Source organism: Pristiophorus japonicus, chromosome 19 (genome assembly GCF_044704955.1).
Source record: "Pristiophorus japonicus isolate sPriJap1 chromosome 19, sPriJap1.hap1, whole genome shotgun sequence".
NCBI classification, from domain to species: domain Eukaryota; kingdom Metazoa; phylum Chordata; class Chondrichthyes; family Pristiophoridae; genus Pristiophorus; species Pristiophorus japonicus.
The window spans coordinates 97129785-97153669 of NC_091995.1; the positions used below are offsets into that span (position 1 = coordinate 97129785).

A 23885-nucleotide genomic window follows, 5' to 3' on the forward strand; every position below is an offset into this window, starting at 1 on the left:
AATAGCAGCGAACCCGGGGACTGGGAGAAATTTAGAACTCAGCAGAGGAGGACAAAGGGTTTGATTAGGGCAGGGAAAATGGAGTACGAGAAGAAGCTTGCAGGGAACATTAAGACGGACTGCAAAAGTTTCTATAGATATGTAATGAGAAAAAGGTTAGTAAAGACAAACGTAGGTCCTCTGCAGTCAGAATCAGGGGAAGTCATAACGGGGAACAAAGAAATGGCAGACCAATTGAACAAGTACATTGGTTCGGTATTCACTAAGGAGGACACAAACAACCTTCCGGATATAAAAGGGGTCAGAGGGTCTAGTAAGAAGGAGGAACTGAGGGAAATCCTTATTAGTCGGGAAATTGTGTTGGGGAAATTGATGGGATTGAAGGCCGATAAATCCCCAGGGCCTGATGATCTGCATCCCAGAGTACTTAAGGAGGTGGCCTTGGAAATAGCCGATGCATTGACAGTCATTTTCCAACATTCCATTGACTCTGGATCAGTTCCTATCGAGTGGAGGGTAGCCAATGTAACCCCACTTTTTAAAAAAGGAGGGAGAGAGAAAACAGGGAATTATAGACCGGTCAGCCTGACCTCAGTAGTGGGTAAAATGATGGAATCAATTATTAAGGATGTCATAGCAGCGCATTTGGAAAGAGTTGACATGATGGGTCCAAGTCAGCATGGATTTGTGAAAGGGAAATCATGCTTGACAAATCTTCTGGAATCTTTTGAGGATGTTTCCAGTAAAGTGGACAAGGGAGAACCAGTTGATGTGGTATATTTGGACTTTCAGAAGGCTTTCGACAAGGTCCCACACAAGAGATTAATGTGCAAAGTTAAAGCACATGGGATTGGGGGTAGTGTGCTGACATGGATTGAGAACTGGTTGTCAGACAGGAAGCAAAGAGTAGGAGTAAATGGGTACTTTTCAGAATGGCAGGCAGTGACTAGTGGGGTACCGCAAGGTTCTGTGCTGGGGCCCCAGCTGTTTACACTGTACATTAATGATTTAGACGAGGGGATTAAATGTAGTATCTCCAAATTTGCGGATGACACTAAGTTGGGTGGCAGTGTGAGCTGCGAGGAGGATGCTATGAGGCTGCAGAGTGACTTGGATAGGTTAGTTGAGTGGGCAAATGCATGGCAGATGAAGTATAATGTGGATAAATGTGAGGTTATCCACTTTGGTGGTAGAAACAGAGAGACAGACTATTATCTGAATGGTGACAGATTAGGAAAAGGGGAGGTGCAACGAGACATGGGTGTCATGGTACATCAGTCATTGAAGGTTGGCATGCAGGTACAGCAGGCGGTTAAGAAAGCAAATACCATGTTGGCCTTCATAGCGAGGGGATTTGAGTACAGGGGCAGGGAGGTGTTGCTACAGTTGTACAGGGCCTTGGTGAGGCCACACCTGGAGTATTGTGTACAGTTTTGGTCTCCTAACTTGAGGAAGGACATTCTTGCTATTGAGGGAGTGCAGCGAAGGTTCACCAAACTGATTCCCGGGATGGTGGGACTGACCTATCAAGAAAGACTGGATCAACTGGGCTTGTATTCACTGGAGTTCAGAAGAATGAGAGGGGACCTCATAGAAACGTTTAAAATTCTGACGGGTTTAGACAGGTTCGATGCAGGAAGAATGTTCCCAATGTTGGGGAAGTCCAGAACCAGGGGTCACAGTCTAAGGATAAGGGGTAAGCCATTTAGGACTGAGATGAGGAGAAACTTCTTCAGCCAGAGAGTGGTGAACCTGTGGAATTCTCTACCACAGAAAGTTGTTGAGGCCAATTCACTAAATATATTCAAAAGGGAGTTAGATGAAGTCCTTACTACTAGGGGGATCAAGGGATATGGCGAGAAAGCAGGAAGGGGTACTGAAGTTGCATGTTCAGCCATGAACTCACTGAATGGCGGTGCAGGCCAGAAGGGTCGAATGGCCTACTCCTGCACCTATTTTCTATGTTTCTATGTTTCTATGTTAATAATTGATTCCAACATTTTCCCCATTACTGATGTCAGGCTAACCGGTCTATAATTACCCACTTTCTCTCTCCCTCCCTTTTTAAAAAGTGGTGTTACATTAGCTACCCTCCAGTCCATAGGAACTGATCCAGAGTCAATAGACTGTTGGAAAATGATCACCAATGCATCCACTATTTCTGGGGCCACTTCCTTAAGTACTCTGGTATGCAGACTATCAGGCCCTGGGGATTTATCGGCCTTCAATCTCATCAATTTCCCACCTAATAAGGATATCCTTCAGTTCCTCCTTCTCACTAGACCCTCGGTTCTCTAGTACTTCCAAAAGGTTATTTGTGTCTTCCTCCGTGAAGACAGAACCAAAGTATTTGTTCAATTGGTGTGTCATTTTTTTGTTCCCCATCATAAATTCACCTGAATCCGATTGCAAGGGACCTACGTTTGTCTTCACTAATCTTTTACTCGTACTCTATTTTCCCCCTCTTAATTAAACCCTTTGTCCTCTTATGCTGAATTCTAAATTTCTCCGAGTCCTCAGGTTTGCTGCTTTTTCTGGCCAATTTGTATGCCTCTTCCTTGAATTTAACACTATCCTTAATTTTCCTTGTTAGTCATGGTTGAGCCACCTTCTCCGTTTTATTTTTACTGCAGACAGGGAAGACAGAGTGTTAAACATAGACCCTTGTACAGAACTAGAGATCAGCAACTCCAGTATGTGGTTACCTAAAAAAAAAATCTTTCAAAGAGCTCCTGATACACATAACTAAGTTGCTTCTTTTCTCTTCCACACCCTTGTACAAGATAATTCCAAATGAGTGCCTAGCATTGATTATGGAGTTTTAGAATGTTTAACCAATCTTGCATTTTAATACATTTTTATAATGGAACAGCGCATGGACGCAGTGGCTCAGTAACAAGATACAAGGCCAACTGCGGACACCCTTGAGTTACCAAACTCAGCTGCACTACTTCAAGTGGAATCATCAACAGGCTTCTACAGCACAGAAACAGGTTATTTGGTCCAACAGATCTATGCTGTTATACACCACTCGAGCCCCCTCCCACGTTACTTCATCTCATTCTATCATCATATCCTTTTATTCCTTTCTCACTCATGTACTTACCTAGCTTCTCCTTAAATGCATCTATGCTATTCAAGAGGGAACTGGGCTAGTTCCTGCCTGTGACAGAATGTCATCATATAGAAGTTAAGTGTCTTTATAGGTAACACTCGGTCCATGTGATCTCCTGGAATGGTTTTGATCACCTGAGTGTCAGAGAGGAATTTTACAGAGTATTTTTCCCTTATTGGCCCTGCTTTTCTTGTCTCTCCCAGGAGATTACATGGCTTTGGGGGTGGGTAGGATCGGAGGAGGGGTAAGGGAAGGAGTGTTTAGCCATGATGGTCAAGCCATCATGGTGTGGGGTAGGCTTGATGGACTAGTTGCTTTTTTTCCTGCCTGTCATTTTCATTTGTTTGTATTCACCTCAACCACTCCATGGGGTAGTGAGTTTCACATTCTCACCACTCTCTGAGTAAAGAAGTTTCTCCTGAATTCCTTATTGGATTTATTAGTGACTATCGTATTAATGGACCCTAGTTTTGGACTCACCCTCCCGCCCCTCCAAGTGGAAACATCTTCTGTACGTCTACCTAATCGAATCCCTTGATAATTTTAAAGACATTGTTCAGGTCACCTCTCAGTCTTCTCTTTTCTAGTGAAGAGCCCCAGCCTGCTTACTCTTTCCTGATAGTTCTAACCTTTCAATTATGGTATCATCCTTGTAAATCATTTTTACACTTTTTTCAGTGCATCTATATCTTTTTTGGAATATGGAGTCCAGAACTGTAAACAGTACTCCAAGGGGAAGAAATTCGGCTGCTTTGCGCCTCCTGTTTGAGTCTCCCTTAAGCATCTGCGGGGGGCAGTAATGGGGCGCGAAGGGGTTGCCGACTGGGTGCGGCGAATTGAGAGAAGCCTGCGAACTTCCCTGCGGGTTTTGCGCTGGCGCAACACTTACTGTCTTGGTCTCTAGTGCTCCGTAGATTGCGACGTCATCAAGTGCACAGCGCCCCGTTACTGCCCCAGATGTGAAATTCGATTCCGCCTCCTGCTGTATCACCAGGCGTCACCTTGGCTGGCCACTTGAGGAGTGATAATTAAAGGCAGTGGTGTCCATGTAGGCCAAACTTTATTCTTCGCACCAGTCTGGTGCCTGCTGAAAGTTTTTGACACATCATTGCTGCGCGATGTCTAAGCCCTCCACTTTCTGAGAGTGCTGGGGCTGTAATGGCAGTCGCGCAGGTCACCTCACCACACAGAACTAAGTAGAAGAATGCTGTAAACCATCATTGGCCCTTCCCTTTAAGTGAGGGAAGCAGCCTCTGATGCCGGTAGCACTATACGGCACATTCTTCAGTGCTCCGCTGCTACTGCCCCCGAGGAGAAGTGGTTAACGCTTGATTTAGTGCTCCACTGCCCTCTTGGAGCATTAAAGCTGAATTTCCCAGGAGCAAAAAATGATTATTGCCTTTGCAGAGATTTCAAAAGTTATCACCCCTGTTAAGTATGGAAGAACTCCACAAGACTGAGTACTGTGAGCTAAAACTGATGTGACCTTAGTCTCTTTAATACAACTCCAGGGTGTCTAAGCAGCATGGCAGGCAACTTTCTTTACTCCCTTGCACGAGGTGTGTAGGTGGTCCTTGGGCCTCCAACAGTTGCGCCCTCTGGTGGCAAGTCTTACACAGTTACAATGTTTACATCCATAACATCACTCCCCCCCAAAGTCTTTGATACAAATTATTTAGAAGTTGAGATGACCCGGTGTTCTACGCTCCCTGGTTGATAGCCTGAGTTCAAACTCTGGCATGGGCGAGTTGGTCGGACCATTGCTGCACTGCGGCGCGGCTGATCTTACAGGACTGTTGGGAATGGTGGCTTCATCCTCTTGATTGATGGCGAGATTGATTGCTGGTTGGGTGTGTGTTGGTGGGTCGATGATGGTGATGTCCACTTCAGGTTGTTCCTGGTTGTCAGTGAACCGCAGTTTGGTCTGATCCAAATGCATTCTGCATGTTTGTCCATTCAATAGTTTGACTATAAACACTCTATTCCCCACCTTGGCTTAGACAGTGCCAGAGACCTATTTAGGACCATGACCGTAATTAAGGACAAACACAGGGTCGTTAACATCAATGTCACGTGATACAGCCGCGCGACCGTGGTACATGTTTTGCCGGTGATGCCGGGTTTCCACATGATCATTTAGATCTGGGTAGACTAGGGAGAGCCTGGTTTTGAATGCTCTCTTCATTAACAATTGTGCAGGGGAACCCCAGTGAGCGAGTGGGGTCGCATCCGGTAGCCGAGCAGAACCCGAGATAAGCGGGTCGGCAAGGAGCCTTCCGTCACGCGTTTCAAGCTCTGCTTGATAGTTTGGACTGCCATTCCGCTTGACCGTTGGATGCGAGCTTAAACGTGGCAGACCTGACCTGCTTGATGCCATTGTGGGTCATAAACTCGTTGAATTCCGAAACGGTGAAACACGGTCCATTGTCACTGACAAGGACGTCGGGCAAGCCATGGGTGGCGAACATAGCCTGGAGGCTTTCAATGGTGACAGTGGATGTGCTGGATGACATGATTACACATTCAATCCATTTAGAGTAAGCGTCCACTACAACTAAAAGCATCTTTCCGAGAAAGGGGCCAGCAAAATCTACGTGGATCCTGGACCACAGTTTGAAGGGCCATGACCACAGATTCAATGTAGCCTCCCTTGGTGCATTGCTTAATTGTGAGCACGTGTTGCACTGGTGTATGCATGACTCTAAGTCCGATGAAATTAACCAAAGATGCAATGTCCATCTAGTCGGATTGTCTCTTATGGGGTAATCGCGTGGTTTTGCCAAAAAAAGGCAGGGCCATCAAACATGCGACCTGGCTATAGCCTTTATCATGACAATGCCTGGGTGGGTATTGTGTAGGTCGCATAGAAACGTTTCCCTGCCTTTTTTTGGCAAAACCACGCGATTACCCCATAAGAGACAATCCGACTAGATGGACATTGCATCTTTGGTTAATTTCATCTTGCATTTCCCCAGGAATGGCCGACCAGCTCCCACTGAGAACGCAACATTTTACAAGTGATAGCACAGGATCTTGGCTGGTCCAGTTCCTGATTTGGCGAGCAGTGACGGGTGACCCCTCGCTCTCAAATGCATCCATGACCAGAAGCAAGTCTGCAGGCCGTGCCATTTCCATCCCAGTAGTGGACAATGGTAGCCAACTGCGGGCATCAGCACAGTTCTCCGTGCCTGGTCTGTGGTGGATAACATAGTCAGAGGCGGACAATGTTAGTGCCTATCTTTGGATGCGGGACGAAGCATTGGTGTTTATACCTTTGCTCTCTGAAAACAGCGAAATGAGCGGTTTGTGGTCGGTTTCAAGCTCAAACCGAAGTCCAAATAGGTATTGGTGCACTTTCTTAACTCCATATACACATGCTAACACATCTTTCTCGACCATACTGTAGACTCTTTCAGCCTTAGACAGATTTCTAGGCGCGTATGCAACTGGTTGAAGTTTGCCCGATACATTGGTTTGCTGTAACACACAGCCAACCCCGTATAAAGATGCATCACAAGCTAGCACTAATCGCTTACACGGGTCATACAGTACAAGTAACTTGTTAGAACAAAGTAGGTTTTTGGCCTTCTCAAAGGCTGTCTCTTGAGATTTACCCCAAACCCAGTCGTCACTCTTATGTAGCAACATGTGCAATGGTTCCAGCAAAGTGCTTAACCCGGGTAGGAAGTTACCAAAATAGTTGAGGAGTCCCAGGAACGAACGCAGCTCCATCACATTCTGTGGTCTGGGTGCATTCTTGATGGCCTCTGTCTTTGAGTCCGTGGGTCTGATGCCGCCTGCCGTAATCTTTCTCCCTAAAAATTCGACCTCTGGCACCTGGAAAACACACTTGAAGCATTTCAACCTGAGTTCCACTCTGTTTAGTTGACTTAGAACCTCTTCCAGGTTGTGCAAGTGTTCGGTGGTGTCACGACCAGTGATCAGGATGTCATCTTGAAACACCACGGTGCGCGGAACCAATTTCAGCAGACTCTCCATGTTCCTCTGGAAGATGACAGCAACCGATCGAATCCCAAAAAGGCACCTGTGGTATATAAACAGTCCTTTGTGCGTGTTGATGCACGTCAATCTTTTCGAAGATTCAGCCAGCTCCTGTGTCATGTAGGCGGAGGTTAGGTTCAACTTGGTGAACGACTTCCCCCCCACCCCGCTAACATTGCGAACAGGTCATCCGCCTTGGGTAGCGGGTGCTGGTCTTGTAACAAAACTCGGTTGATCGTTACCTTGTAGTCTCCGCAGATTCTGACTGTGTCATCGCTTTTCAACGCCGGAACAATCGAACTGGCCCACTCGTTGAACTTGAACAGCGATATGATTCCCTCTCGTTGAAGTCTTTCCAGTTCGATCTTGACTTTCTCCCTCATATGGAACCACTCGAGCCTTGTGATGAATGGGCCTTGCATCGGGGACTAGCTGGATCTGCACCTTGGCACCTGTGAAGTTGCCGATGCCTGGTTGAAATAGTGACGGAAACTTGCTCAGCACTTGGGCGCATGAGGCATCATCTACTGAAGATAATGCTTTGATGTGGTCCCAGTTTCATCGAATCTTTTCCAGCCAGCTTCTGCCGAATAGCATTGGGCCATGGCCTGGTACAATCCACAGTGATAAATCATGCACAGCTCCATCATATACCTTAACTGCTGCATTGCCAATGATTGGTATGACCTCTTTGGTGTAGGTGCGCAGCTTTGTCTGAATCGGGCTCAGTTTGGGCCTTTGTGCCTTGTTGCCCCAGTTTCTCAAAGCCTTCTTGATCATAATTGACTGACTTGCCCCTGTGTCGAACTCCATTGATACCGGAATACCGTTCAATTTGACTTTCAGCATGATAGGAGGGCTCTTGGTGGTGCAAGTATATATCCCATACACTTCTTCCTCGGGTTGAATTGCCTCTCGTTTGTTCTGCGTGATTCGTGCCGGTTCGATCATCCTCTGCCAACTCTGCCACATGGTGAGTTGCAGCACTCTTGCACATTTGCTGGAGGTGCCCCATTGTTTCGCAGCCTTTCCACACGTAGTGCTTGAATCAACATTGATGGGCTCGATGATTACCCTCGCAGTGCCAACATGGTGCTAATGGATTTGCATTCACGCCCGATGGCGGACTCTTGAGTCATCCTCGGTCTTGCAGCTGCAGATGTGTAGGCCCTGCCATATGCAGTTCTGCCTGCTAGCGATGTTATTTTATGCACAGTACTTGCTGGTGAGCTTTGATGCTGGGAAGATATGTCTGGTATTATCATTCGAGGATATGAATGCCTGGGCTATCATGATGGCCTTGCTCAGGTCTAGGGATTCGGTGGGCAGCAGCTTGCCGATTCCAAGCACAAAAACGTCCCGCAGCATTTCCCCCCAAAATTCAGCAAATTTGCAAGTTCCCGCAAAGCGTCTCAGGTCAGCGTCATAACTCGCAACGTCTTGGCCCTCGGAGCGGTGCTGCGTGTAGAAGCGATACCTGGCCATTAAGACGCTCTCCTTCGGCTTGAGGTGGTTCTGAACCAGCGTACACAACTCTGTATATGTGTTCTCCACTGGTTTCTCCGGTGTTAGCAGATTCTTGATGAGACTCTATATTGTGGACCCACACACGGTGAGGAGAATCGCCCTATGCTTGATCCCCATCCAGCTCGTTGGTCATAAAGTACTGGTCGAGACACTGAATGAAGGCTTCCCAATCATCACCCTCTACAAATCTCTCTAAAATACCAACGGCAGCCACGACCGCGTGAAAGTTCATTATTTGTTACTCATCACCAATTGTTAAGTATGGAAGAACTCCACAAGACTGAGTACTGTGAGCTAAAACTGATGTGACCTTAGTCTCTTTAATTCAACTCCAGAGTGCCTAAGCAGCATGGCAGACAACCTTTTATACTCCCTTGCACGAGGTGTGCAGGTGACCCTTGGGCCTCCAACAGTTGTGCCCTCTGGTGGCAAGTCTTATACAGTTACAATGTTTACAATCATAACAGCCCCAAACAGGGCGCAACAGAATTTCTACCCCCAAGTGTCGTGTAACCAAGGTTCTGCTTAAGTTTAACATAACTTCTTGCTTTTGAATTCTATTCCTCCAGAAATAAATTGGAGTTCCATGTTTGCATTTTTTATGGCTTTGTAAAATGGCTTTTAGACTCTTTATTTTCCCAGGAGTAGGTGGCCTCATCTCACACTTGACTATGTTGAAATTAATTTGCCAGTTACACACCCATTCTGCAAGTTTGTTAATGGTTTCTTGTATTTTGTCGCAGTTTTCCTCAGTATTAACTATTACCCTCCAAGTTGGTGTCATCTGCAAATTTTGATATAGTACTTTGGATTCTAGAGTCCAAATCATTTATGTAAATGGTGACCAGTGGTCCCCACCCTGCACTGATCCCTGTGGAGCAATACTTCCCACCTTTTGCAAGTCTGAGTAACATAAGAAATAGGAGCAGGAGTAGGCCATACGGTCCCTCGAGCCTGCCCCTCCATTCAATAAGATCATGGCTGATCTGATCTTTGCCTCAACTCCACTTTCCTATCTGTTCCTCATAACTCTTGACTCCCCTATAGTTCAAGAATCTGTCTATCTCAGCCTTGAATAGAACTACAGGTTGTACCTCTTCAGTCTGGGACTCTTTAGTCTGGAAACATCCCTGGTCCAGCATCATTCGCGGCGGGGCTGTGTCCTGGGACTAACTGCTCCTCTTCTCCCCGCTGCCTCCGGTGTTTCTTTTTAGGTCGGGGGTTCGGTGCGCTGTGTCCTGGGGCTATCTACTCCTCCTCTGGTGTTTCCTCCTAGGTCGCATCGGCGTGGAGAGGGAGTTTTGCAGCTGGAGTGTGGCAGAGGTGTTCAGGAGCCCGAGCGCTGCCATCAGAACCCGGTAAGTCTAGGTTCGGCATGACATCCCGTGGTCCGGAAAATTCTCTGGTCCGGCACCAGTCAGGTCCCAAGGATGCCAGACTGGAGAGATAACAACCTGTACCTTTAACCCATACTGTTTTCTGTTTTGTAGCCAGTTTGCTATGCATTCTGCTACTTCTCTCAACTCCACATGTTCTGACCTTTGTCATGAGTCTACATTATCGAGGGTCCTTGTATATTATATCCACTGCATTACCCTTGTCTACTCTTTTTGTTACTTCTTCAAAGAATTTAATAAAGTTGGTCAAGCATGACCTTCCCTTTTGAAATCCATGCTGACTCGTCGTTATATTCTCGGTTTCTAGATGCTTTTCTATTACATCTTTGAGTAACCCAATATCACCGATGTTAAGCTAACTGGTCTATTGTTCCCTGGATTTGTTCTATCTCCCTTTCTAAATATAGGAATAACATCAGCTGTCCACTAGACCTCTGGCACTATTCGCTTTTCTGTTGTATTTTTAGTTATATATAATAGTGCCTCTTCCCTAGCTTCTTTAGTATGCGTGGATGCAGACCATGAGTTTAATCCTCTTTACATTTGTCTAGTTTATTAATTAACTCCATCCTATCTATCTTAAAAATCATTATAAAATCTGCATCCTCTTTCCTAGTCCAAATTTAGAGAGATGAACATGATAGTTATGTCTATCACTGTTCTAGTCTGTCTAAATATATATTTTTAGGCTACGTGTCAGCTTTACACTACAAATATCATGCTACTGCTGGAACTAATTCTAATGTACATCCAGTGAGGCTGCTGGCAGATGGGTTTAATTTCTACCCAGTGTGCTCATCTCCTGGATATGGACTTACGCATGTAACTTATTTGAATGTATTTTTGAAATTAGAAATTATAATTACTGAGAGAAAAATGAAAATATTTTCAGAGCATTTTAAGTGATTTCTGGGAATCTGGTGGCACAAAGTGACAAGTCTACATTGGCAAAATTTACTTTAATGTAGGTAGAGGAATTTAGAATGGGAAAAACAAAATGTAGCAACAGGAAGTTATGTTGTGCAGACAGGAACTGTGGAGACATATGATTGTTAATACATTATAGATACAGGCTGCAAGGTATGTATACTTACCATTTTACTTACTTTTCAGTCTTCCTAACATTAGCTGGTGCTGTTGCTGCTCCTCCAAACTGTTTCCTAGTGGTATTGCAGGTAAGCGTTTTTGATTAAATATTTCATTCTTTCCTGTGTTTCCTCCAGATGAGTTTAATTTTACAATTATTTAACTTTTAATGGTTACCTACTTTTATTCGCTACTGTTAGGCCTGCGTCAAGCATTCCCACTCCATCCTTTTGCTGCCACATTGATCTTCCTGTTGGCTTCCACTTGATATCATGGCTTTTCAGGGCCTCCTGGGGCTACTTGTCCATTTCCCACCAACATTTGCTTCCAGCCCTGCTGTTACTTTTCATTGGTTTCTCCAATTCGTTATTTAAAGCACTCATTGCAAGTTAACTCAATGTATCACAATATAGGCAAAGCAGTTTAAACATTTTTTGCTGTATATTGAAAGAATGAAGATATCAAACAAGTCTTGCTATCACAAGATAATAAGATAAATACAGATGAGAAAGGTTTTTTGGGCCATTTTGACATATCTGTAAAGAAAGAAATACCTACACTCTTCCCCCAATTTATCTGGCTCTTGAGATTTGTGTGTTTATTCCAAGTGTTCATTATTCTTTGACTGAACAAATTCTTCCAGATATCAGTTCACTTTTTACTAGTTTGAACCTATGCCCCTTTGTCCTGTCATGGTTTATCTTGAAGCACTGCTCTAGATTTATGTTTTTCTGTATAGTATAATATCATATACTTCTTTAAAGGTCTTACCTGAGTCACCTTCCTTCAAGGCTAAAGAATCCTAGTTTCTCATCCCTCATAGCTCAAATCTCTGATGGTTACTGTCTAAATGAATAGATAAGATGTTTGGACTTAATCGAAAGGCACAAAAACACCATGAGCAATTTGTCTATTGGCTTTTGTCCCAACACTGATTAATATATCAAGATTGTTACATCTACCTTCAGGGTTTAAATCTGGTTCTGCGCACTTCATTTTAGCACTGTCACAGCATTAAGGTAGGTTTTCTTATGCATTGTATCCATTTAAAAAATATTTGTACCCAGGATATGGGTGATGCTGGCAAGACAGCATTTTCCTGCCCATCTCTAGCTGCCGGTGGTGGGTCTTCTACTTGAACTGCTGTCCTTCGAGTAACGATGCTCTCACAATAGTGTTTGGTAGGAAATTCTAGGATTTTGATTTGGTGATGAAGGAGCAGCAATACATGTCCAAGACAGGGTCGTGTGTAACTTGGGGGGAAACCTGAAGATAATGGTCTTCCCATGGTGTTGTTGCTCTTGTCCTTCTTGGTAGTAGACTGCAGGAGAGGTATTATCAAAGTAAACTTGGTAAGTTGCTGCAGTGCATCCTGTAATTAGTACATGCTGCAGCCAATGTGATGGTGATGGAGGGGATGGATAGTGAGTCCAGTGGTATAGGGGAAGTGATCAAGCAAACTATTGTGCCCTCGATGGTCTCAAGCCTCTTTAGTATAATGATGACTGCACCCATCCAGGCAAGTATTCCATCACATTCCTGACAAGCTTTGTAGATGGAAGATCATTAATAAAACAGCTAAAATTATTGAGCCGATGACACTTCTCTGAGGAACTGCTGCAGCAATGCCCCATGGCAGCAATAATTGGCCTCCAACAACAACGAGTATCATTTGTAGCAGGTATGACTCCAGCCACTGGAGGGGGGTTTTTCTTTGACTCCACCAATTGACCTCCGTTTTGCGAGGGCTCCTCAATCGTGTGCTGTCTTGCTCTTGCAACCCTACCTGAATTAACACAACAGTAAGGGCCATAGCTTAATGGTTCTGACAGAACATGAACTGAGCAATGGTAGAGGAATCACTGGGTGGTACTATTGATGACTCCTTCCATCACTTTGCTGAATATTGGGAGGATGTGGATAGCGTGGAAATTGATGTCCTACTTTTTGTAGCTAAGACACACTCGGGCAATCTTTCACATTATCAGGTGTTACCGCTGTATTGGAAGAGCTGGGCTGGAGGGGCAGCTCTGGTGTGCAGCTCTTCAGTCATGATGTTGTCAGGATCTTTGTGCCCAGTGCCTGAGCTTTGCCTTTCACTGCTTTCCTTTCTGTTGCTTGGTCCCACGATTGTGTTCCTAACACAGCTGAGACTGCACACAGGGAGGTTTATTAAGACACTCCAGAGTGAGGTACAGGCCTTAGGGGCCAGCTTATATAGTGTTCCCAAGGGATGCTGGGATCCCTTGGGACTTCAGGGGATGTGCTCCCTGGTGGCGGAACATTGAAGTGCATGCTTTACAGATACACAATATCACTCCTCTCCAAAGTCAAAGTGAAAACTATTCACAAGGTGAGGCAGTCGGGAGCCTTTCTTGCAGATGACACTAAGATTAGTGGGAAAGCGGGTTGTGTAGAGGACACAGAGAGGCTGCAAAGAGATTTGGATAGGTTAAGCGAATGGGCTAAGGTTTGGCAGATGGAATACAATGTCGGAAAGTGTGAGGTCATCCACCTTGGGAAAAAAAACAGTAAAAGGGAATATTATTTGAAAGGGGAGAAATTACAACATGCTGAGGTGCAGAGGGACCTGGGGGTCCTTGTGCATGAATCCCAAAAAGTTAGTTTGCAGGTGCAGCAGGTAATCAGGAAGGCGAATGGAATGTTGGCCTTCATTGCGAGAGGGATGGAGTACAAAAGCAGGGAGGTCCTGCTGCAACTGTACAGGGTATTGGTAAGGCTGCACCTGGAGTACTGCGTGCAGTTTTGGTCACCTTACTTAAGGAAGGATATACTAGCTTTGGAGGGGGTACAGAGATGATTCAGTAGGCTAATTCCAGAGATGAGGGGGTTACCTTATGATGATAGATTGAGTAGACTGGGTCTTTACTCGTTGGAGTTCAGAATGATGAGGGGTGATCTTATAGAAACATTTAAAATCATGAAAAGGATAGACAAGATAGAGGCAGAGAGGTTGTTTCCACTGGTCGGGGAGACTAGAACTAGGGGGCACAACCTCAAAATATGGGGGAGCCAATTTAAAACCGAGTTGAGAAGGAATTTCTTCTCCCAGAGGGTTGTGAATCTGTGGAATTCTCTGCCCAAGGAAGCAGTTCAGGCTAGCTCATTGAATGTATTCAAGTCACAGATAGATAGATTTTTAACCAATAAGGGAATTAAGGGTTACGGGGAGCGGGCGAGTAAGTGGAGCTGAGTCCACGGCCAGATCAGTCATGATGTTATTGAATGGTGGAGCAGGCTCGAGGGGCTAGATGGCCTATTCCTGTTCCTAATTCTTATGTTCTTATGTTCCCTGGTGGACCGCCTCGGTACAAATGTCTGTTCTGGTGTGTTGGCTGTGCCCTCGCTGGGCTGGTGTGTTGTTGGCCCTGCAGGGCTGCTGGGTGAGCCTGACCTTGCTGGGCTGTTGGGCATGATGGGTTCGATTTCCTGGTCCGGGGTGGTGTCGTTGATTCTTTGGGTGTGTGTTGTGGGCGCGAAAAAGGTGGTGTCTGCTGTGGGTTGTTCACGGCAGTCTGTGAACCGCAGCCTTGTTTGGTCCAGGTACTTTCTGCAAATTTGTCCATTGTCGAGTTTGACGACAAACACCCTGCTCCCTTCTTTAGCTATCACCGTGCCCGCGATCCACTTGGGACCATGTCCATAGTTTAGCACATACACAGGGTCATTCAGATCAATTTCACGTGACACAGCGGCGCGACCATCATTTACATTTTGTTGCTGCCGCCTGCTCTCTAACTAATTTACTGGAATTCTTTGAGGATATAACGAGCATGGTGGATAGAGATGTACTGATGGATGTAGTGTATTTAGATTTCCAAAAGGCATTCGATAAGGTACCACACAAAAGGTTACTGCAGAAGATAAAGGTACGTGGAGTCAGAGGAAATGTATTAGCATGGATAGAGAATTGGCTGGCGAACAGAAAGCAGAGAGTCGGGATAAATGGGTCCTTTTCGGGTTGGAAATCGGTGGTTAGTGGTGTGCCACAGGGATCGGTGCTGGGACCACAACTGTTTACAATATACATAGATGACCTGGAAGAGGGGACGGAGTGTAGTGTAACAAAATTTGCCGATGACACAAAGATTAGTGGGAAAGTGGGTTGTGTAGAGGACACAGAGAGGCTGCAAAGAGATTTAGATAGGTTAAGCGAATGGGCTAAGGTTTGGCAGATGGAATACAATGTTGGAAAATGTGAGGTCATCCACCTTGGGAAAATAAAACAGTAAAAGGGAATATTATTTGAATGGGGAGAAATTACAACATGCTGCGGTGCAGAGGGACCTGGGGGTGTGCATGAATCCCAAAAAGTTAGTTTGCAGGTGCAGCAGGTAATCAGGAAGGCGAATGGAATGTTGGCCTTCATTGCGAGAGGAATGGAGTACAAAAGCAGGGAGGTCCTGCTGCAACTGTACAGGGTATTGGTGAGGCCGCACCTGGAGTACTGCGTGCAGTTTTGGTCACCTGACTTAAGGAAGGATATACTAGCTTTGGAGGGGGTACAGAGACGATTCACTAGGCTGATCCCGGAGATGAGGGGGTTACCTTATGATGATAGATTGAGTAGACTGGGTCTTTACTCGTTGGAGTTCAGAAGGATGAGGGTTGATCTTATAGAAACATTTAAAATAATGAAAGGGATAGACAAGATAGAGGCAGAGAGGTTGTTTCCACTGGTCGGGGAGACTAGAACAAGGGGGCACAGCCTCAAAATACGGGAGAGCCAATTTAAAACCGAGTTGAGAAGGAATTTCTTCTCTCAGAGGGTTGTGAATCTGTGGAATTCTCTGCAGTTGAGGCTAGCTCATTGAATGTATTCAAGTCACAGATAGATAGATTTTTAACCAATAAGGGAATTAAGGGTTATGGGGAGCGGGCGGGTAAGTGGAGCTGAGTCCACGGCCAGATCAGCCATGATCTTGTTGAGTGGCGGAGCAGGCTCGAGGGGCTAGATGGCCTACTCCTGTTTCTAATTCTTATGTTCTTATGTTGATCATGCAGGTTGGGGTGAACCAATGAGAGTCTGGTTTTAAGTGTCCTTTTCATGAGTAGCTCAGCCGGGAGCACCCCTGTGGCGAGTGGGGTCTCGTGCGGTAGCTGGGTAGTACTCAGGACAGGCAGGTTTGGAGTGAGCCTTCTGTGACTCGTTTAAGGCTCTGTTTGATTGTTTGTACTGCCCGCTCTGCCTGCCCATTGGAGGCTGGTTTAAATCGGGCCGAGGTGACATGTTTGATCCCATTGCAGGTCATGACTTCTTTAAATTCGGCACTGGTGAAACATGGCCCATTGTCACTGACCAGAATGTCAGGCAGGCCGTGGTTGGCAAACATGGCCCTCAGGCTTTCAATGGTGGTGGTGGCTGTGCTTCCCGACATTATTTCACATTCAATCCATTTTGAAAAAGCATCCACCACCATCAGGAACTTTTTACCGAGAAACGGGCCCACATAGTCGACATGGATCCTCGACCATGGTCTGGAGGGCCAGGACCACAAACTTAGTGGTGCCTCTCTGGGCGCATTGCTCAACTGAGTACACACGCTGCATTGCTGTACAGAGGACTCTAAGTCAGAGTCGATACCGGGCCATCACACGTGGAATCTGGCTATCGCTTTCATCATTACTATACCTGGGTGTGTGCTGTGGAGATCCGAAATGAACGTCTTCCTGCCCTTTTTGGGTAGCACTACGCGGTTATCCCACAACAGGCAGTCTGCCTGAATGGACAGCTCCTCCTTTTGCCGCTGGAACGGCTTGATTAGCTCTTGCGTTTCAACGGGGATGCTGGCCCAGCTCCCATGCAGTACACAGTTTTTTTTACTAGGGACAGCAGAGGATCTTGGCTAGTCCAAGTCCTAATCTGCCGGGCCGTGACAGGTGACTTATCATTTTCAAACGCTTCCATTATCATCAACAAGTCTGCGGGCTGCGCCACCATCAACAAATTTGCAGGATGTGCCATTTCTATCCCCGTGATGGGCAATGGTAGCCGACTGAGAGCATCCGCACAGTTCTCGGTGCCTGACCTGTGGCGGATGGTATAGTTATACGCTGATAGCGCGAGTGCCCACCTTTGTATGCGGGCTGAGGCATTAGTATTTATCCCCTTGTTTTCAGCGAACAGGAATATGAGGGGCTTGTGATCGGTTTCCAGCTCAAATTTGAGGCCAAACAGGTGCTGATGCATTTTCTTTACCCCGAACACACATGCTAATGCCTCTTTCTCAGTCATGTTGTAGGCCCTCTTGGCATTAAACAAGCTCCTGGAGGCACAGGTGACAGGTTGCAACTTCCCTGCTTGTTGTAATACACGCCCGACTCCGGATCACATGCTAGCACAAGTCTTTTACACGGGTTATACAATACAAGTAGCTTGTTGGAGCATAAAATGTTTCTGGCTTTCTCAAAAGCAATTACTTGTTTTTTCCCCATACCCAGTTCTCACCTTTACGCAATAACACATGTAGGGGCTCTAAGAGGGTGTTTAGCCCCGGTAGGAAGTTACCAAAATAGTTGAGGAGTCCCAGGAACGACCGCAGCTCCGTGATGTTCTGTGGCCTGAGCGTGTTCCTGATAGCCTCTGTCTTGGCGTCTGTGAGCCGAATGCCGTCCACCGCGATCTATCTCCCCAAAAACTCCACTTCTGTTGCCATGAAGATGCATTTCGACCTCTTCAGCCACAGCCCTACACAATCCAGTCGCTGAAGGACCTCCTCCAGATTTTGTAGGTGCACGATGGTGTCCCGACCCGTGACCAATATGTCGTCCTGAAAAACCACCGTGCATGGTACCGACTTGAGTAGGCTCTCCATGTTTCTCTGGAAGATCGCTGCAGCCGACCGAATTCGAAACGGGCGTCTGTTGTTGCTGCACAGTCCCTTGTGCGTGTCAATGCAGGTGAGGCCCTTCGAAGACTCCTCCACTCCTGCGTCATGTAGGCCGAAGTCAGGTCGAGCTTGGCGAACGTCTTGCCTCCTACCAGCGTTGCAAATAGGTCGTCTGCCTTAGGTAGTGGGTATTGGTCCTGTAGCGAGAAACGATTAATAGTTACTTTATAATCGCCACAAATCCTGACCGTGCCATCACTTTTGAGTACTGGAACAATCGGGCTGGCCCACTCGCTGAATTGCACTGGGGAGATGATGCCCTTGCGTTGCAGCCTGTCCAGCTCGATTTCCACTCTCTCCCTCATCATGTGAGGTACCGCTCGCGCCTTGTGGTGAATGGGTCATGCCTCTGGGATCAAGTGGATTCTCACCTTTGTCCTGGAAAAGTTTTCAATGCCAGCCTCAAAAAGGGAAGGAAATTTGTTAAGAACCTGGGTACATGAGCCCTCATCGACATGTGATAGTGCTTGGATGTCGTCCCAGTTCCAGCGGATTTTGCCCAGCCAGCTCCTTCCAAGCAGTGTGGGGCCATCGCCCTGGACAATCCAGAGTGGCAGTTCGTGCACTGTGCCCTCGTAGGTGACCTTGACCATGGCGCTGCCCAGGACAGTGATAAACTCTTTGGTGTACGTTCTCAGTTTCGTGTGGATGGGGCTCAGGGCTGGTCTGAGTGCCTTGTTGCACCACAGTCTCTCAAACATCTTTTTACTCATGATGGATTGGCTAGCGCCAGTGTCCAGTTCCATGGCTACGGGTAAGCCATTCAATTTTACATTTAACATTATAGGTGGACATTTCGTCGAAAAAGTGTGCACCCCGTGGTACTTCAGCATCTGCCTCCTCTCTCTGAGGCTCGAAATTGCTTTGATCCACCATGGACCGATCTTCCTCTGCCATGTGGTGGTTAGCAGGTTTTGCAGAACTTGCAGCTTGTCTGCAAGCTCGTTGGTGGTGCCCCATTGTTCCACAGTTCTTGCAAACATACCCTTTGAAGCGGCATGAATAGGCTGAATGGAAGCCTCCACAACGCCAACAAGGTGTGAATTGCCTTGCATTCATCCTTTGTTGGGAATTCTGATTCATCTGGGTCACCTGAGGCCTGCTGGCAGTTGCCGACTCGTGGGTTCTGCCCTGTACATTTCTGCTTGCAAACATAGTTCCAGTTAATTTATGAACATTGCTAGCACTTGTGTGCTGAGAGATTTGTTTGGCGTTATCACTGGTGGACATAAACGCCTGTGCTATCGCAATGGCCTTAATGAGGGTCGGTGTCTCTACAATCAAAATTTTCCATAGGATGGTCTCATGGCCAATGGCCAATGGCCAGTACAAAAAAGTCTCTGAGCATTTGCTCCAGGTAGCCATCAAACTCACATTGTCCTGCAAGTCGCCTTAGCTCGGTGACGTAGCTCGCCACTTCCTGACCTTTAGATCGCTGGAACATGTAGAACCGAGACCTCGCCATCAGCACGCTCTCCTTCGGGTTAAGATGCACCCGAACCAGTGTACACAGCTCCTCATACGATTTATCTGTGGGTTTCACCGGAGCCAGAAGATTCTTCATGAGGCTGTAGGCCGGTGCCTCACAGACTGTGAGGAGGACCACTCTCCTTTTTTGCAGCGCTTCCTTCTCTGTCCAACTCGTTGGCTACAAAGTACTGGTCTAGCCGTTCGACATAGGCTTCCCAGCACTCACCCTCCGAGAACTTCTCCAGGATGCCCACAGTTTGCTGCATCTTTCCGTTGGATTCGTATACTCGTCGCCAGTTGTTGTGTTCCTAACACAGATGAGACTGCACACAGGGAGGTTAAAGTAACAGTAACCTCAGACTTTATTAAGACACTCCAGAGTCAGTAACAGGCCTTAGGGGCCGGCTTATATACAGTGCTCCCAAGGGATGCTGGGATCCATAGGGACTTCAGGGGATGCGCTCCCTGGTGGCGGAACATGGGAGTGCATGCTTTACAGGTACACAACAGCCACAGTGCGCCTGCCTCAGAAAACAAAGCTCCAGTTTCCCCTGGGGCCACCCAGCACCTGGGAGAAGGCGTTTCTCCGCACATCACACCTGCCTCACGCAGTCCCAATCCCCAATGCAGCCGCTGGACGGCAATTCAGTTCAGCGACGCCTGAATTTGTGTGAAGTTTGCCACCTCAGTGAGGCATGTCCCCCCTCCCCGAGCCTCTTCTTGCTGCCTGCTCACGTGTTGCTCTGCGCACGCAGCCTCGCGCTGACCGGCTTATTTCAGAACAAACCCCGCCTTTCTCGCGTGCTGTCTCGTCAGCCGACTGCTGATTGGCTGAGAAGGCTGCCCGTCGCTGCTGATTGGCTGCGCCGGGTGTCAGTCTGCGCAGCTCCTGCCCCCGGCGGTTGGCGCGCTTTGCCGCCCGCGTTCCCAGCGAAGCTTCTGGAAGCGAGGCGGTGAGCGGCTGCTGCCCGCGCATCATGTCACGGAGCAGCTCGGCGGCTCCATGTCGCCAGACCCCAAGTAAGTGGCGGCGATTGCAGTCTGTGTGTGTGGGCCCCCCCTCACACACCGCAGCTTCTTGTGTTTGGTGAGAGGAGGGTTGTGAGACGATTGAGGGCCGGAGTTTCGGCTCAATTCAAATTCACAGGAGGTTTGGGTCATGGGCAAAACTGGCAAAAGGATGTGAATGTGGGCAGGTGTGAGGGCCTCCACTTCGGACCAATAAAGGATAGAACAGGGTGCTTACTAAATAATAAAAAGCTAACAACATTGGAGTACCAAAGAGACTTGGGGGTCTGAACAGGTACAGAAAATAATCAAAAATGCTAAGGGAATGCTGGCCTTTCGCTCTAGAGGACGAGACTACAAAGGGGTAGAAGTGATGCTGCAGATGTGAAAAGCCCTGGTTAGACCACACCTGGAGCACTGGGCATTACTGGCACCACACCTTCGGAAGGATATATTGGAGGGAGTGCAACTTTTAGCAGAATGATACCCAGACTTCAAGGATCAGATTAGGAGGCGAGATTACACAAATTAGGGTTGTATTTGGGTTGTATTCTGTGGAATTTAGAAGGTTAAGGGGTGATTTGATCTATGTTTTCAAGATATTAAGGGTAACAGATAGGGTAGAGAGAAACTATTTCTGCTGGTTGGGGAGTCTAAGTCTAGGGAGCATAGTCTAAAATTAGAGACTGACCTTTCAGGAATGAAATTATGAAATACCTCTACACTTAAAGGGTGGTAGAAGTTTTGAACGCTCTTCTGCAAACGGCAACCAAGGAGCACTACAATGAGAGATCCTGGTCTTCGAACACTTTTCCTCAGGCGAACAAAGGCTGCACTGGCACACTGAAGGCGGTGATGGACTTCGAACATTGAAGATGGCATCGACGACGAAGACCAGGATCTCAAACTTGGCACCAAGCTCATGGTCTACAGAGCAGTAGTGATACCCGCTCTCTTATATGCTTCAGAGACATGGACTATGTACAGTAGGCACCTCAAAGCGTTGGAGAAGTACCACCAACGCTGCCTCTGCAAAATCCTGCAAATCCATTGGCAGGCTAGGTGCACCATCGTCAGCATTCTCGCTCAGGCCAGCATTGAGGCATTGACCACACTCGATCAGCTCCGATGAAAGGGCACATTGTCCGCATACCCGATTCCACACTCCCGAAATGAGCACTCTATTCCGAGCTATGTCACGGCAAGCGAGTCCCAGGAAGGCAGAGAAAACACTTCAAGGGCACCCTCAAAGCCTCTTTGGAAAAAATGCAACGTCCCCACCGATTCTTGGGAATCTTTGGCCCAAGACCGCCCAAAGTGGACGAGAAGCACCCGAGACGGTGCGGAACACTTCGAGTCTCTTCATCGGGAGCACGTGGAAGCCAAGCACAAAAAAGGAGCATTCGACAAATAAGAAATAGGAAATGGGAACAGGAGTAGGCCATTTGGCCCCTTGAGCCTGCTCCGCCATTTTGTAAGATCATGGCTGATCTGATCAAGGACTCAGCTCCACTTCCCTCTATAACCCTTTATTCACTTATCACTCAAAAATCTGTCTATCTCCACCTTAAATATATTCAATGACCCAATCTCCACAGCTTCCTGGGGTAGAGAATTCCATAGATTTACAACCCTCTGAGAGAAGAACTTCCTCCTCATCTCAGTTTTAAATGGGTGGCCCCTTATTCTGAGACTATGTCCCCTAGTTTTAGTTTCCCCTATGAGTGGAAATATCCTCTCTGCATCCACCTTGCTGAGTCCCCTCATCATCATATCAATTTCGATAAGATCACCTCTCATTCTTCTGAACTCCAATGAGTATAGGCTCAACGTAGGTTCATAAGTCAACCCCCTCATCTGAATCAACCTAGTGAACCTTCTCTGAACAGCCTCCAATGCAAGTATATTCTTCCTTAAATACAGAGACCAAAACTGCACGCAGTACTCCAGATGTGGCCTCACCGATACCCTGTACAGTTGTAGCAGGACTTCTCTGCTTTTATACTCCATCCCCCTTGCAATAAAGGCCAACATTCCATTTGCCTTCCTGATATCTTGCTGTACCTGCATACTAACTGTTTGTGTTTCATGCACAAGGACCTCTAGGTCCCTCTGTACTGCAGCACTTTGCAATTTTTCTCCATTTAAATTATAATTTGCTTTTCTATTTTTTCTGCCAAAGTGGATAACCTCACATTTTCCCACATTATACTTACATCTGCTAAATTTTTGCCCACTCACTTAGCCTGTCTATATCCCTTTGCAAATTTTTTGTGTCCTCAGAATTTGCTTTCCCACCCATCTTTGTATCATCAGCAAACTTGGTTACGTTACACTCAGTCCCTTCATCTAAGTCATTAATATAGATTGTAAATAGTTGAGGCCCCAGCACCAATCCCTGCGCACCCCACTAGTTACTGTTTGCCAACCGGAAAATGATCCATTTATCCAGAATCTCTTTTTTGTTAGTTAGCCAATCCCCTATCCATGCTAATATATTACCCCAACCCAGTGACCTTTTATCTTGTGCAGTAGCCTTTTATGTGGCACTTTATCGTATGCTTTCTGGAAATCTAAATACACCACATCCACCGATTCCCCCTTATCCACCCTGCTTGTTACATCCTCAAAGAACTCCCAACAAATTTGTCAAACATGATTTCCTTTTCATAAAAATCATGCTGACTGCTTGATTGAATTATGCTTTTCCAAGTGTCCTGCTACTGCTTCCTTAATAATGGACTGCAGCATTTTTCCAACGACATGTTAGGCTAACTGGTCAAGCACCCCCCCCACCCATCCCTCCAACTGCCATTCGCTCCACCTGTGACAGCGACTGTAGATCCCGCGTTGGGCTTATGAGTCACCCAAGAACTAATTTTAGTGTGGAAGCAAATCATCCTTGACTCCGGGGGACTGCCTAAGAAGAGAAGGACTGCAGTGAAGCACGTGCCTCTACAATATTGGTCATCGAGAGGCCCTTTCACTGCCTAGATAATTCTAGTGGGGCGCTACATTATGCTGCAGATCGTGGATCGTGTGTCCAGCTGTGCATCACAATTCAACATACAGTTAGGTCTGGAGTTTGTCATTGCGGGCGGGGCAACCATAGCTTTGTTGGAGCCAGAACAGTATGGCAAGCATCACGCTGACCACCCAGAGGAGTCCTCAATGACAGCTGCAGGGGGCAACAGAGCACATCGCATCACTAAAGTTTCTCTTCTGTGCAACACTATCTACCTTTGACATTGGAGCAGTGACTCCTTCTCACCCATTTTCAAATAAAGAAACATTCACTCCAGTTCTATCCTGGCATGTGACACTCTGCCTTCTTTACCCCACATAACTATGCCAATAATTATCAATTAA

At 46.7% G+C, this 23885-nt stretch overlaps 2 protein-coding genes across 7 annotated transcripts in view; one reads left to right on the plus strand and one right to left on the minus strand.

The window, feature by feature from the left end:
* Positions 1-11947, minus strand: part of LOC139230084 (transcriptional enhancer factor TEF-1-like) — a 218683-nt gene extending 206736 nt beyond the window's left edge. The window contains exon 1 of one of the 2 annotated variants that reach the window (XM_070861888.1): positions 11899-11947. The gene's annotated coding sequence lies outside the window, so the exon portion shown is untranslated. The remainder of the gene's footprint in view (positions 1-11898) is intronic. The other variant, XM_070861889.1, reaches the window with a different exon arrangement.
* Positions 11948-20415: 8468 nt separating this feature from the next.
* Positions 20416-23885, plus strand: part of LOC139230085 (inositol 1,4,5-triphosphate receptor associated 2-like) — a 131984-nt gene continuing 128514 nt past the window's right edge. For all 5 annotated transcript variants that reach the window (XM_070861893.1, XM_070861890.1, XM_070861891.1 and 2 more), the window contains exon 1: positions 20416-20528. In XM_070861893.1, the coding sequence (XP_070717994.1) occupies positions 20486-20528 (43 nt within the window). In that variant the 5' untranslated portion in view covers positions 20416-20485. The remainder of the gene's footprint in view (positions 20529-23885) is intronic.